Source organism: Betta splendens, chromosome 13 (genome assembly GCF_900634795.4).
Source record: "Betta splendens chromosome 13, fBetSpl5.4, whole genome shotgun sequence".
NCBI classification, from domain to species: domain Eukaryota; kingdom Metazoa; phylum Chordata; class Actinopteri; order Anabantiformes; family Osphronemidae; genus Betta; species Betta splendens.
Window position 1 is genome coordinate 2,457,501 of NC_040893.2, and position 16,621 is coordinate 2,474,121.

At 42.8% G+C, this 16,621-nt stretch overlaps 1 protein-coding gene across 10 annotated transcripts in view; it reads left to right on the forward strand.

The window, feature by feature from the left end:
* Window positions 1–16,621, forward strand: part of bcas3 (BCAS3 microtubule associated cell migration factor) — a 286,604-nt gene that overhangs the window by 41,060 nt on the left and 228,923 nt on the right. For all 10 annotated transcript variants that reach the window (XR_003787971.3, XM_029171342.2, XM_029171343.2 and 7 more), the window contains 2 exons: window positions 662–832; window positions 10,472–10,565. Coding sequence is in view for 9 of the 10 variants with exons in the window: in XM_029171342.2 (XP_029027175.1) it covers window positions 662–832; window positions 10,472–10,565 (265 nt within the window). In the remaining variant the exon portion in view is untranslated. The remainder of the gene's footprint in view (window positions 1–661; window positions 833–10,471; window positions 10,566–16,621) is intronic.

The following is a 16,621-nucleotide window of genomic DNA, read 5'->3' on the forward strand; positions in this document are numbered from 1 at the left end:
AACACGCAGGTGTACAGACTCACACACACAATCAACAGACACTGTTAGTGTGCCTGGACAAGTCACAAAGAGAGACACTGGGTGATACTTAGACCCAACAAAGGCAAGGCGCCAAGCTATATTGACAGGGCCGCCTAGTCTGAATTCCTGATTAGGCTCTCTGGGGCCCCTTTGGTGCTTACACACACACACAGGCACATAGTCACAAGCTCCATTAGACAAAAGAAAGTGTAGTAGGTGAGATAGACTCCACTTAAGCAGCACTATCCATTTCCCCCAATCGAGCCACAGAGGTGTGTTTGAGCCAGACACCCTGGCTGGGCCTTAAGCGGACAGTGAGGAGCCGCACTCACTCACACGCGCGCACACACACACACACACACACACACACACACACACACACACACACACACACACACACACACACACACACACACACACACACACACGGGTGTCTCCCCAGTGACTATAGCACTACAACTCATCAGCACTACAAGTGAACATCAAGTGAACATGCTGCATATACACACATACATACAAAGGTCTCTTTGCTCATCTCTGCTGCCAGACAGGGGTTTCAAATATGTGTAATTTAATGTACAGTATCCATATACATGTGTCTAAATTTGATGCACAATAAATACAGTACATTTTTTTTCAGACTTTGAAAACAGGTCTAACAATGGTGGGCAAAGTGGTCACCCAGCTGGCAGGCACGCTGCCAGCAGTCACCCCAGATGAAGAGGGCTCACCTCACAGCACGAGCCGCCGTAGCCCCTACATCCCCGGTGTGGTTACTATTATTGACACACACAGTGTTGGTGAGGGACAGGTCAGTTCTCGTGCTTCTGTGTTGTTTGTACATATTTTTTAAATGTCAATGTCAATCTTATTTCTACTGCATCTCCATTTTCTGTGGGGTTTTTTTTGTTTCTTCCCTAATTTCTGCACATAACAGCTGTTAGCCGCTAGCTGAAAAGTGATTGTGGATTTCCGGCACTGGACAATACGTACCATGATGAGTTGTATTACATTCATACAGTCTCATCTCAGTGTAGCTGAGTTTAGCGTTGTTCCACAAAATTACAACTGCAAACAATGCAATACTAATCCAAACTACCACTGTAACATCAGAATCAGCTTAATCAGTTTGCACAGGACAACCAAGGAATTAGTCTGACTCCATCTTTGTTCCCTCGTGGTAAGAACATTTACAATGTTATTATAGTTATTTACACAAAAAATACTCTGTGACGCCTACTGGAGGGAAGGATTTGAACAGTTTTTGTGCAGGGTGTGTGGGCTCAGCAATGATGGGGACAGCCCGTTTCCTGAGTCTGGACCTGTACAGATGCGAATAGAAGGAAGCTCAGTCCCAATGATCTTCTCTGCCGACCAGACAACCCGCTGCAGTCTGTGTCTATCCTGCTTGGTGACTGAACCAAACGACACAGTGATGGAGGTGCAGAGGACAGACTGGATGGTGGCCGTATAGAAGATGGTCAGCAGCTCCAGGTTGAACTTCCTGAGCTGTCTCAGTTGTTGTGTTGTTGTGGATGTTGAGGGGGGGGGGGCCCTGTCACCTCCACAGTCTTGAGTGTGTTGAGTTCCAACTGAGCTCCAGCAGGTTATGACTGCACCACTGGACCAGCTGCTCCACCTCCTGTCTGTATGCAGATTCATCACCATTCAGGATGAGCCCAACAACAGTCATGTCGGGTTCCCTGAGGTGCACTCATACAGTGGCAGCGGTTCAAAGTGACTAGGGTTTTTACTGCAGTACCGCCGCGTCGCCACGGCGCAGCGAGTGCGTCGCTGACTAAAGATTTTTAATCCTGCAGCCGGCTGGAAAAAATCAGGACGCTAGTCTCGTTTTAACCACCAGGTGGCGCAGCGTTGATTAGAAGCCTCCAAAGCACTACAGCGTAACTGAGGTCCGACTGTTCATTTCTACCTGTAAACAACACATATATTACACCAGACCTATTTTACTATTAAGTCTTACTATTAAGTATCTGTGTGGTGCTAAAACATGGGGAGTGTGAAGGGCAACAGCTTGTTGATGGCTTAGCTGTTTTCTGTTCACTGCAAAGTTATAATCGTTCTGTGTGGTTTAAAACAGGCAGCGCCACAGCAGCAACACATTCTTGTTTTCATTCTCCTCAGCTTTTTCGTGTCTTTAAATAGAAGGCGTCTCTTAAAAATATGTACACACCCACCGCTCTAACATCTGATACAACATATTGGCTTCACATAATACCATGATTATGCGTCGCGGTTTAATTAATATAATTTGAATGCGCAAGTAAAGACGTAGAGCGCAGTTTTGACAGGACGCCAGAAATCAGCAGATCTACAGCGACGCATTACAGCAACATGTTTGTTCCTACGCGTTTACTCTGTGTCTGCAGAACTGCAGTTTGACTTGTTTTGACTGTGCGTGTCATTGTAACTGAGTGCTGAGAGACTTATTCGAACCCTGTACGTTTTCACATTTTTCATTCCCATCCGTCCATCCAGCCACTTTCACCGGCGTTTTTCGTGTCTCTCTTTCGATGAGCGGCAAACGATTTTTAATCAAAGCACCGCCTTACAAACCAATAAAACAGGCAAAAATATTTGTTTTTTAACAAAAAGACACGGAATTGGAGTTAATATGTTTTATTGTTTAGAGACAAACGGAAAACAAAAAGTCGTTCTCCTTCGTTTACCTCTGCTTATAATTTGGTGGAGACATCAATCTCTTACACAAACACGTGACGTGTTTCGGAGTCATGTGTCCACACAGAGAGTGACCAATACACAAATGTATGGATGTGCAAATGCAAGCTACGAGAGGAACGGGGCAGTGGTGCACGAGATGTAGCGAGAATTTGTTTTGACTGTGCGTGTCATTGTAACTGAATGAGTGGCTGATGTGACTTATTCGGCCCGTGTACGTTTCAAAACTTTGATTTCCCATCCGTCTATCTATCCTGAATAAAAGCACCGCATTACAAAACCAATAAACTGAACAAAAATATTTTTTAACAAAAACACACGGACTTGAATTTTAAGCTGTTTTTTTCGTTTAGAGAAAAACGAAAAACAAAAATCCTCTGCTTTTAATTTTTAATCGAAGCTCATCCGTGGACGGGTCGCGGGGCAGCAGTCGTAGCAGAGAGCTCCAGACTGCCGCTCGAATGAAACACGAGATCGAATGAAATGTGATGTGTTTTGTACTCAGATGACTTGGATCTGAGTTCGACCAAGCTTTTGCTTGTCTCATGTTTGCTCACAGTCGCAAAGGAAATCTACACACCCCTCCCCCCTCCTTCGTAGAGGCGCATAGACATGCTAATGTGTTACTACTACTCGATCAGCAGGTGAGAAATACTTCAGCTCCGGGACAAAGCTCCGTGGGAGACTGGGCAGCATCAAGCGACGTGATCAGCTGCAGGTCTAAGACTCATTAATGCAGCAAGTAGTTTGTTCTACATACGTTTACTCTGCAAAAATAAACACATGTATTTATCGTAGCTTTCTGATCTAAGTTATTTGTAGCACTTCGACATTCGTTTAAAATATGCAGTGCTTTTTAAAATGAAAATACTAATATTATTATTTATTACCTTTATTGTAAACACAGTATTAATTGAACAATTTGGACTGGCGAAGATTTGCGCTTCTTTCATAATAATCATGGATAATCAAGGAAGAAACTGCAGTTCATATTTGTTATTCAGGGACGGTTTAATAAAGATTCAGTGTGGTTTTTAACTGAACTGTCAGCCAAGATACGTGCATTATCAAATAAATGCGCCTGTCAGCGGGGAAGACATCAACTCTATTCAGTTGCTCTTCAGTCGCTGCTGCCGTCTCCTCCCCAGTTCACACACCTTAACACTAGGACTACTGGGTTTTCTAAATATACCAGTTCCTACTACAAGGTGTTCCTACGAAGTTAACCAGCTGTTTATTTCGTTATTACTCCTTTCACCTGTACCACATAAAGTCATTGCAGAGCTACAGCCATGTTCCCACAAAGTTAACCAGTTGTTTATTTCGTTATTTCCTCTTTCATGTCCGTCTGTTGAATGAAAGTGGGCGTGGCCATCCACGTCCCAGAGCGGTGACACTGGGGGATGGGAAACGCTCATCAACACGCAGGACAAAGATCTGCATTTCTCTGCTGCTACAGCCTCGGCTGCGTTGGGTTGTTAGTGTCCCTTTCACCTGTACCATATGAAATGTGTTCCTACGAAGTTGCTCAGCCGCTTTCAGAATTCCCCATGCAGGTTTGAACAGGGCAAACATTATTTTTATTTACAAAAAAAAATTAATACGTTTACAGATTGACCGGTGATGCCGCTCGGGTTGCTCTCAGTTAAAACAGCTGTTTGAAGCAGGGAAAAGCGAGTTAGCTGTCCTTGTCGATGCCTTGACAATGTTTTAGCATCGGTTAGATCTCTGAGCCCCGACTTTTATGTCTTCTTTGGATTAAAAAACAAATGTTGAATGTTCTCAAATAATATAATATTGCCGCCCTCCGCGGCTCCCAGTGTTTGTTTTTTTCATTTAAAACGTGGGTGTTACCGGTGGCAGACCTCTAGCATCCTTATTCACTTTTTTAAATTGTAGTAGTGTAACCTTAGTTAGTATTCCTTTTTATTTTTTTTATTTTATGTTTGGGAAACGTGACATTTCAGCTACTGTGATTTTATTTGTCATCAACATTAGTTCCTACCTGTCCTTGTTGACGGGGGACAAGAAAATGTGACGCGCGTTGGATAAGAGCGGTGTAAAGACAAAAGTGTACATGTGCCGTACTGTTTTGCCGTGTGGTGCATTAAAGAAGCATTCCACGTAAAGAAAATTGCCCGTACCAACAGCAAGAAATCAGGGTTACAGTAGCTTGTCTGCCATAAATCGAACGCTGCACGCGGGAGGGTGCACCGTTCAGCTTCCTATTTTCGGTTTTAAACTGCCATAATTTACTTACGTTCATAACTTCATACTATAACGCGACCAGCGGTTCATGGTCTTGGCGATTCATGCACTAAGTAATACAACGTTGTCATCTCGTGATCACATGATGATGATGAGACGCTGTTTTTCCAATAATTAAAATAAAAAAGCTGCTTCCACTCAGACTCGAACCCCGGACAAAAAAAAACGTTGTGGCCATGCACGTTAACCACTAGGCCACCCAAGACCTGATCATTGGTTGTTCTACAAGAGGCTATATGACGTAAGCAACTACGATGTTTCAGGACCAAAAGTGGGAGTCAATCGCCACCTACAGGCCAGAAGGACGTAACACACTCCTCCCGCAGTACAAACCCGGCACTGACGCGGCAGATTTGAAACCCAAACACGGTGGGGGTAGACACTTTTACCGGCTGCCTCTGTAGGTGTAGAGGGAGAAGAGCAGTGGGGAGAGGACGCAGCCCTGTGGTGCACTGGCGCTGATGGTGCGGCCTTACATGCTGCTTCCTGTCAGTCAGGAAGCTCCGAATCCACTGACATGTGGGATCAGGGGCGGTGAGCTGGGTCAGTTTATAGTGCAGTGTTCCAGGGGTGATGGTATTAAAGGCTGAACTGAAGTCCAGGGACAGGATCCTGACATATGTGCCAGGGAGATCCAGGTGCTGCTGGATGTAGTGCAGTCCCAGGTTTATAGCATCATCAGCCGACCTGTTTTTCCTGTAGGCGAACTGCAGGTGGTCAAGTAGGAGGTCCGTGATATACTTCTGATGCCTCAGCACCAGCCTCTCAAACGTCTTAATGACCACAGACTTTCAGGGCAACAGGCCTCTAGTTGTTAAAGCTGGTGATTCTCGATTGTGGACCAGGCAGGAAATGAATTTATGGGATGACCCACACAGAAAACACAGGAGCGCCTCTAGTGGCACAAAGGCTGAATGTCACAGTTTGTAAATAATTACTTTCAAAAATTATATCAACATATAATAATAATAATAATAATAATAATAATAATAATAATAATAATAATAATAATAATAATAATAATAATAATATAATGGTGGTGGTGGTGATAATGTCACGATTTGGATACAATAAATGTAAAAAAATTACGTATGGGAACCTTGTTACTGTTTCCTTCAAAAGTCTCAGTAATTTTCAAAATAAGTTACTTGCTTTACTTTCACTTGTTCACTCCACAAGCCGTCACGTAAAAGGCAGCTCGGGCTGCACAATTTAGTTCATCGTTCACGTTCGTCGTTCACAGCTCAGGCTCTGTAGCGAGCAGCAAGCACTCCATTTCGTTTGCAATTTGTTTGTACAGATCCGTGTAAAATGAACAAATGTCTCAAAATGATTTGTCCACTTTACTGTTTGAGAGTTAAACATCCAAGTCAGTTAAAAGAATTTAGCGCATTTGGTAGAGAGGTCGTCCTATAACCGCGCAAGGTTGGCGGTTTGAGCTCTCACCATGGTCGATATGTTGAAGTGTCTTTGGACAAGACACTTTAACATTAGTTGCCCCTGGTGTTTCATGCGAGTGCCGGTGCATGGCAGCTGCTGGCATCAGTGTGTGACTGTGAATGGGTGAAATGAGAAAAGGTGTAAAGCGCTTTGGATTCTGGTAGGGGGTTTAAATGCGCTATATAAGTTTGGACCATTTACCATTTACTTTCTGGTTCTTCTTCTTTGAAGGAGTCAGCAGACGTCTCCTTCACAGATTTTCAGCGCAGGTAGAGGGGGTCTGATGAGGCTAGGGTGTGAATGTTGGGCGATGTAGGTGAGCCTATTGTGTGGCCAGGAGGTGTGAGGTGGATCTTTTCAAACAGTTGAAGCTATTTAGGTTGTCTGCCAGGCGTTTGCTAGCCTCAGGGTGTGGAAATGGTTTCCTGTAGTTAGTGATGTGCTGCAGGCCTCTCCAGACTGATGCAGGATTGTTTGTTCATAAACTGTTGTGCAGCTTCTCACAGTAGCTTTTTTTAGCTGCTTTGACCTCCTTTGTCAGCCTTTTTTTTGGCCTGTACAGGCACCGGTCACAACTTCTTGAATGTGCGTACAGTTTTTGTCTCCACACACATATCCTCGCAAAAACATTGTCAGTGAGCTTGCGAATGTCTCTTGCTGTGGCTTCAGAAAACTCTCAATCAGTAAGGTCAAAGCAGCCCTGCAGCTCCAGCTTAGACCTTTTCACCATCCTGACCACAGGTTTACAGGTTCTAGATTTTTGGTCTGTAAGTTGGAATGAGGTGAAGCTTTGTTCGCTTTGTTATAGTCACCCATGATGGTGAGCAGGAAGTCTGGATGTTTCCTTTTCTCTGTCCGTTATGTGGTCAGCCAGGTTCTGTAACACTGTTGTTGTACAGACCTGACGTATTTTATAGTCTAAAAGAACAGGCTGAGAAATGAGATCCTCCACCAGCAAAGATGGTGGATAGTTTCCATTGATTCTTTATGAATATACTGGATATTTATAGCAGTATAATTTATCATAGCTTTGTCTTCTTTGTAAACCTGACATTTCAGAAGTTCAGAAGTGTGAACTGTAAAGGACAATTGGCTTGATCCCTACTTGTAGAAAACTGGATTTACTTCTGACCAACATTTTACCACATAAAAATGTGGAACACTGGCTCAGACAACCCCAGGTCAACAAGGCCCACATCAGGTGTTAGGGAATCAGGGCAACCTGATATGAAGTGGGCTACTGGATCAAGAATGATTCATTTATAGAAAAGAGATGCGAACAGGGAATTATTGAAATGTGGAACTTGTGGATACTTCAAAACAATCTACAGTATCTCTAAGAGTGGGAAATACCATCATTCTCTCCATAATCAGAGATTGAGGTCCAAGCCCCAATAATAACAGAGCTTAATCAAGAGCAGCTGACCTAAGAATGAAGGACAGATCTGAGATAGACACCTGGAACCCCCAAGGCCAGTTCCCAAGAATAAGTAAAAGCACCTCCTGAAAGTCTGCTATAAGATGTGAATGCAGCACTACAAAGAATACCAACTATGACCATCACTGAGACCAATCAGCTGATGTCAAGAACAACAACTGCAATTCTTGAAGTATGAAAGGCATGTCGAAGGAGTACCACCCATCTAAGAAGTACAGCACCCATGACCATACCTGAGGCCTTGGAGACTGCCAAGCAAAAGCTCACAGCCCTGCAACCCAGCTGAGGAGATACACCATAAAAGTGTGAACCGGGAGAATAAACAGGATGTTCTCCACTGAGGGTATACTCACAGTGGCAGTGTAATAACACAAGAGCAGGCCCACCAAGGCTGGAGACTAAAGAATACTGGAAAGGCTTATGGGAGAAGGAGGCATCACATAACAGCATTGCCCAGTGACTGGTGGACTTGAGAGCAGACTACAGCAACCTTCCTGAAGACATTCCAGTAACCATCACAATGGCAGACATTCAAGAGAGGGTCTCAACTATGAGGAACTGGACAGCAACAGGCCCTGACATGAGCCATGTCTACTGGATAAAGAGCTTACCTCACTCCATTAATGCCTGGTGGCATTCAGAACTCACCCTGAATGGGTAACGGAAGGCCCAGAAGTCCTGAAATACCTCCCGAAGGCAGCAATCCCATCCAACTATCACCCAATAACCTGCCTCTGCACAACATGGAAGCTCCTGTCAGGCATCATAGCAGCTAAAATAAGCAGGCACATGGATCAATACATAAGCAGTGCTCATAAGGAAGTACTAGTACCCCAGGGGAGCAACACGCTAGCTGCTGGTAGACAAAGCAGTTACCTGAAACTGTAAGACATACCAACCTATGCACTGCCTGGACTGACTACAAGAAAGCCTATCACTCAATGCCTTATACAGTGCATGGATTTTGGAATGCTTGGAACTATACAAGATCAACAGGACTCTAGAAACCTTCAGCCAGAACTCAATGGGAAAGTGGAAAACAACTCTAAAGACCAACTTCAAGCCGATTGCCCAAGTCTACATTAAGTGCGTCTTATACCAAGAAGATGCTTTTTCCCTGCTGCTATTCTGCATAGGCCTGGCACAGCCAAGACATCAGAATGTCATTCGGACTGAATAAGTGTGGTCGGATGGTAGCAAGGAGAGAAAAAGTAGGGAGGACAGAGAGGATAGAACTACAAGAAGGCAAAATAACAGATGTGGAGGATAGCTACAAATACCTTGGAATCCCACAGGCAAATGGTAACCACGAAGAGGCAGCAAGGAAAGGCACGTAGGCACCGGTCCTTGCAGCACAGGAGCAGACTCTAAGTACCAGATCAATAGAGGCTGGGATCTACCAAACCAGGCAGGACTCCAGGTGCAGGTTGTGCAAAGTTGCCCCTTAAACAATCCAGCACATAACAGTGGGATGCAAGATGCTAGCAGGTATGGCATTAATGGAACACCACATCTGTGCTGAGTACAGGCTGAAAGTCCCAAAGTCCAAATAGGACACACCTCCAAAGGTGGTTGAGAAGAGTGCAGTTTTGGAGTATGTGATCTGAAGGTGATGCACACACTTTGATGGTCTTTATTAGTGGCTTGCATGATTGATGAGTGGTGGGTATTCAGGTATGATAAAGAAAGAGACGAGGTCTGACTGTCCTATGTAGTCACCACTCACACGGTCTCACACTGTAACTGCCTGTAGCTGCCCTGTAGCCAGTGTGTTTTCTTGTCACTTTGACATACAGCTTTAAAAGCAGACCTGCAGTCTGCCACATGCTGACACACTGCAACCATACACACTGAGGCAGAGAGGCACTGTTGAGAGGGGAAAACTGTTGAGGAGGATTTACCATAGGGTTTAACATGTGATTTTTAGAGCCAAGAAAAGGCAGAGTTTTGATAGAAGAAAGGTTCCTGTATCCATGTGGCAGCTCAGGACTCTACATTATTTCTAAACATCGAAATTCCTTATTTTGACCAGCAGCTTCATGACACACAGACACATATAATCTTCTCTGTGTAACCTTGGCCCTCTGGAGGACTCTCTTGTTTCAAAGGGCTCCAGAAGGATCCCTTCACGGAACAATGTTGTCTGCCTGCATTGAAGTAAATGTGATCTGCTTCATATCGCCAGACTCTTTCTTGATTTCTTCTGTGATCCCTGTTTGTTCCTGCTTGTTTCTTGCTTGCTGTGTGATGTAAAAGTATTTTTTTATGTTTCATGTTTGGGCTGGTTCACCCTTAAAATGCTAAACTACCATTTCTGACATTGTTAAGACCACATATGGTCCAGTTGTAGTTTTAATTTAGCACAAAACAGATTGCTTCATCTTATGTGTCCAGATACCAGTAGTATAATCAGTTATTTTAAGTAGTGTTTGTTTTCTGTCCACAGAAAAAATTGATAATTGAGTCAAAAGTAACTACAAGTGATTTCTCTTTGGCGTGGGTGATCTGAAATGTGAAGTGAAAAACTTTAGCATGGGAATGTTCTGCTCAGTTACTGTATATTCTCAGTATGTGTGTGTATGTGTGTGTTTATATATACAACAGGTCTTGGTGAGTGAGGACTCGGATGGTGAAGGAGTGGTGGCTCATTTCCCAGCTCATGACAAACCCATATCCTGTATGCAGTTCAACCCCAGTGGTAAGACACTCACTTGTGCAAGCATACATACATGCATGCAAGTGAGACAAAATGTTAGTTCTTTTTGCCAGAACACAAGAGCATACTAAGCTTACAAACTGAATCAATTTAAGAAATAGACTTTTAAAAATGTGTTAAAAAAAGGTTGAATCCTGCTTCTGTTCAGAAATCATTTATTTAATCAAAGCCGCTTACCACAACCCCAGTTATGGGGAACAGATGTTCTTGCTCATTTTACTCCATTACTAATGAAACAGACTAACAACTTAGAGGTGGTTTTGAATTCTACTTTTGGTAAATCTCATTAGAGATCTCATTAGAATCAGTAAATTCTGTGACGGGCCTGCTCAGATATACTCCGCTAAACTACTAGTACTGTATTCCTGGCTGGTTGAAAAAAAATGCCAGTAAATTTAGTGCTAATCATTACAATACAGTATTACATAGTATAATTAGAACAAAAAAAATATCCATGGGGATGTTGACTGAATGTTTGACTAAAGGGCATTGTATTCATAACTGCTGTACTTTTCTACTTACTTTGACATAAATACCTTTAAGTTCAGTTATAAACTACTTAATATTTAAGACACTCATGAGGTTTGAGCATACACCTCACCTGGATTACACATCACTGCTCCACCTGGTGCATGAATGTGCAATTGCAGGTCATGTCCTAAGAAAGATTTAGGGTTAACAAGGCAGCTACCACCTAGCTACCACCTGTGCAACAAATCTAGTCATGGAATTTCCTTGCTCCTTAATGCACATGTAGCATTAAAAGAATAAATGAATATGTCTATAGGAAAATAAAGACATAAATGTTGTTTTATGCAGTGTATTTTATGTGCATGTGCAGTTATTAAATCAGTAGCTGAGAGACAAGTCTCAGCCTGTAAGCTCACAAATCCTTAATAACCCTGAATAAACTCAGCAGCTCTGTTTTTGACAGGAAGAGGATGGTGTTGCAGGCAAAGACCTCAAATTGATTGGCGCACTCGTAAGGTGCTGAGGTGGGACACCGCACATCTCGCTGTCTGTCTTCACTTTGCTGTGTCACCCTTTCAGGACCACTCAAAAGAGGAGGAGGCTTGTCCTTTACTCAGGGTTTCAGAGACTTAGCATGACTTAACAAAGCCTAAACAGCATCTACTGTAACTGTCTAATAAATATTTAAATTGCAAATACAGTATCAGATGTACTTAAAAAGCAGAGTTTCTTGTATTGAGGTAAATGCAGGACTCCTTTTATTATTGTATTCTATTCTAAGCTGTCTGTATTGAAGTGTCCCATAATTAGAGACCTTATAATTTGATCAAAACCTAAATCCCAAGTGGCTGGTTCATTGGTCTGGCACTAAGTGAAGTCTTTTCAAAGAGTTGGGGGAAGTGGCCTTCAGTGAACGACCTTCCAACTCTACTGAGACTCCCTTCATGGTGGTCAATCTTAACATGGCAAAAATAAGAAATATAGACTTAGCAGGAAACAATGATATGACTCAGAAGCTGGAAAGCCCATACGTTTGGCTGGGAAGTGTTATGTAATAAACCCCAGCGGGTTGTGTGTGTTGGCAGCTCAATAGAGAGTGGACTGGTTGCTGCAAGCTCTTGGTGTGGCGGCTGGCGCTCTGCGGTGCTTCTGTGGATCTATTCCTAGTGGTGTAATTAGAGGGGCGCACATGAAGTGCAGTGGCAAAAAATTCTCTTTAACAGCTGCAATGTGTATGCTTGTTTTTCTTAACATCTTGTCCTCTTTAGTTGTCCTTAACAAGTCTTGGCTTGATTAATAGGTGCAAGACCAAGGTCAGAATGCTAATGATTTAATTGAAAGTATATTCTCCAGCAAATGCATGTTGTTGGAATATGCCTGTCACTAGATGGAGTGATTGATTCATAACTATGAAGGGCGAAACCCTCCAAACTATTGTTCTGCACTTCTCCTTGGTCTGATATAGATAAAGTGTATGTACTAAGAAATACAGAACAAAGTAAAATATACTGCATGCAAATGCATTTAAACCAATGGCAAAGTCCATACAGTATGACGGCACCTCTTCATCCTGTAATAACTCAAACCTACAAAAAATGGCTGTCAGTGAAAACCCTGAACCCACTCACGCATGTTGAACATGGGGGGAATTCCACACACAAGCTCTTCTTATCCACACATTCAGCATGGATTGAGTTGTGTCTTCAAAGTAAGCCAGTAGTTAGTACTTGCAACCAGCTCCAATGTTACTTACAACTCCAATTTTCCAGTGTTTTTAGCGGGTGCAACATGGGTTCAGTTCTGATTACCTATACAGTAGTTATTTTTAGAAATGTTTATGACATTGAGTATTTTCACAATTTTGTAAAATTGCGTAATATTCATTGCCAGACAAAGACAACTAAATATGTTTTGGCTGTTCAGAGCTAATTTATCAAAAAATTATTAATCCTTTGTTTTAGATGGAGACATTGTTTGTAAATTAATATTTTTCAGTTTAACTGTAATTTAGAAACTCCAGTTTTCATACTGTGGTGATAGCAGATCATATACCTGAATAAGTCATGGAACATCACATAACGCATGATTTAGGCCCTACTTCCCTCCTGCTGGATGTTCACCAATAGGAGACACCTCAGCAGGGCCAAGTCATTTCCAGCCCAGAGGTCCCACAGATCATCTTTAGGATCTTTATGGTATGTGTGTAGGTTGGAGTCTTGGTAGGGAACAAGTAGCTGTATCTCTTGTTCCCTATCATTAAGGATGTTTTTGACTTCTGGCAGCAGTGCCCTTCTAAAGAAAACATTGTCAGAAAATAAATTAAAAATGTATTTTATTTGTGTTTTTTTCAAAACAGTTTAATATACAATGGGTTTTAAATATGTACACCACACTGAAAATGTAAGAATAACAGCCATGTGTGTTATGTGCCTTATTACATATAGCTGCTGGTAATGCTTCATTCATACTACCTTGCCCTTAGTGAGCACCTGTTGTAAGCAAAGACAACTGTATAAGTAAAATCAAGGGCATTTGTCCTTGAACCACCCAAAACTGTGTTGGACTCTCATGCCATTGTAACTGAGCCCAATGAACCTACATGGACAATGGTTACAATATGATCTGCTGAAAGTTCTGCTATGTAGTGCTGGCGTTAACGTGACATTGCTCCTTTCCCACTCACACTTAAAAAGTCTCTTTAAATCAATGAACAACAGGAACGCCATGAAGTGTTACTTGTGACAAGCAGCTGTGTAAATCGTAACTGAAGTGAAGAGATTAGTTAACACATCAAATCTCTGAGAAACTGAAGAAAGACTGTGTAAATGCAGGAAGCTTATGTCCTCAGCCTCCTCCTCCTCACTTACAGTATGTGTTCACTAAGAGGCTTAAGTGCTGACAACAGTCCCAAAATCTTTAACAGAAGATTGTGAACAGGAACAATTTGCTTTGGGGCTTTTTGAAGATTGCAAAGAAGCTTGGTGTTAAGGTTTTCTCTAAACTGAAAAACCATAGACATTGCTATTAGGAGTAAGTGGGACTAGGAAGGGTGAACTGGGCTTGTTAGTGCTAGGACGGTGTCCCTGACTCTTCATGGAGCCTAGTAATCCCGTGTTGTGTCTGCTGATGTAAAACCTTTCTTTCTCTTTTTTTTATAATTTGGGGATGGTGCAAATATGTAAATGTTCCATAAAACAGACTTAAGTAGTGTGTTTTCCACTTAAAGTGATGAAAGAACAAGCCTTGAGCTCTGCCTTGAAAACAGTCACGCTTTGTGAACTTGACCGCTATGGTACCTGCCCCTTGTCGGTCGGCATGACTTTATAGTTGGCTCTTTTAAAGGAGCCGCCGTTCCAGCCCAGTAATATCAAAGTAATGGCAGCTTCTCTGCTAGGTTAGCCACACACACACCTTTGTCATATCTATTAATATCTAAGTGCTCACAGGTGGTCTGCCAGTGAAGCGCATATAGAAACACAACCCTTGGTTTCAGCTCACAGTACATGAAATGAACCGTAAGCACCTTTGCTTCAGTTGTTTTCTCTTCAAGCCAAACTGTGGAAGGAAACACATTTGGTAGAACTGTGCATGGAGTATTCATTAATATACAGCACAACGTGCACTTTCCTTGTTTTTTAGTGTGCATTTGATTATAGTGGATGGATGTATGGAGTAATGCATTGTTGTACAGTTTAGTGTGTGTGTGTGTGTGTGTGTGTGTGTGTGTGTGTGTGTGTGTGTGTGTGTGTGTGTGTGTGTGTGTGTGTGTGTGTGTGTGTGTGTGTGTGTGTCCTTGCGGTTAGATCGGAGTGGTGCCCTATGGCCACTTGTGGGGCCCTTTGGCTGGGCCCCACAACTTTAAAGGCATTTTTAACGGTCAATATGTGATTTTAGGTCCGAGGTTAGAATTGAGGTTTGGTTCGGATTAGAGCAAAGGTTAGACGTCTGCCTTTATTTGTGATGGTTAGGGTTAGGGTAAAGGGCATTATGTCAATGGTGGGGTGTGTGTGTGTGTGTGTGTGTGTGTGTGTGTGTGTGTGTGTGTGTGTGTGTGTGTGTGTGTGTGTGTGTGTGTGTGTGTGTGTGTGTGTGTGTGTGTGTGTGTGTGTGTGTGTGTGTGTGTGTGTGTGTGGCACCTTCTAAAAAACTAAAGGTCAACACAAGCCATAAGGTGCAGTATCCCCATGGAAACTGAGGTTGGAGGCTACGATCAAGGCAACACAGAAGCAAGTTAGCCAACTATCGGAACTACACAAAGGCATGACAAAGAAGGCTCACAGCCCTAGCTATCCGACTAAAAAGATAAACAAGTTGAAACCAGAAGAAAAACAGGATGTTTTTCACTGAGCTATCTCAAGGTGTACTCACAGTGGCAGGGTAATACCATTAGAGCAGACCCACCAAGGCTGGAGACTGAAGAATACCGGAAAGGCATATGGGAGAAGGAGGCATCACATAACAGCAATGCCCAGTGGCTGGTGGACTTGAGAACAGACTAACAAGAACTTATGAACATCACATAGGCAGTCATCCAAGAGAAGGTTTTAAATATGTTGGGGCAGTGTGAAGGTTGTAGTAGTGCCAAATGAATTAGCAACACCACCTAGTCTCAGAAAGAGCTGAGTTTGTTTAACCTCACATGTTTTCACCAATTATGTTGGGGATATGCGAGGAGCACAAATTATAATAATTGGATTTATAGCTCCTGAGTGGAGATACCAATTATGTTTACAATTTAGATTCCCAAATCTTGGTTATTGTCTTAAATATATATAACTATATGACAAAGTCTGATAAGTGAAACTAATTTAACAATTATTAATGGAATTAATAATTTATGGGGCACCACCCTGTTGCCAGGCACCAATAACCAATTTGGAATAGCCAATACAGTCTCAATTGTATATAAGTTGGTTGAAGGGTGAGCTCCGTACCATAGCCGACTCAATTCACCAGTGCTGCAAAACCATATACAAATAATCACAGACAACGACCAATTAAATTATGAACGCTTTATTAAACAATTAATATTAACTCCAGTGTCAACACTATCTTGAATAACTCAGCAAATCACAACTTAATCTTATGGTGTGTTCGTCTGCATGTACTGTATGTGTATGCGCGTCACCTGGGATAAGAGGGGTGTGTGTGTGTGTGTGTGTGTGTGTGTGTGTGTGTGTGTGTGTGTGTGTGTGTGTGTGTGTGTGTGTGTGTGTGTGTGTGTGTGTGTGTGTGTGTGTGTGTGTGTGTGTGTGTGTGTGTGTGTGAGAGAGAGGAGAAGGGAGAGCGCGCCCCCCTTTTGGGGCGTGGTGAGGTGGCACAGCTGCGCACATGTGCCGTAAGCCCTTTGAATGGAGCGTGCGTGTCTGGCGCTCACAGGGAAAGAAGCGTGTAAAGGAGTGTGAAGTGGGACTAGCGTGAACAAGGCTTGTGGTTACACAAACACGTAGGGCTATATTCGGCGTTATAGTTACGTGATCGCGGAAGCGCGTAGTGGTTGACTCGTGCGCTTGGCGTGGTCGCAGCAGAAACAGAGCAACCGCGCAGTACCACAATAAAGAAGATCC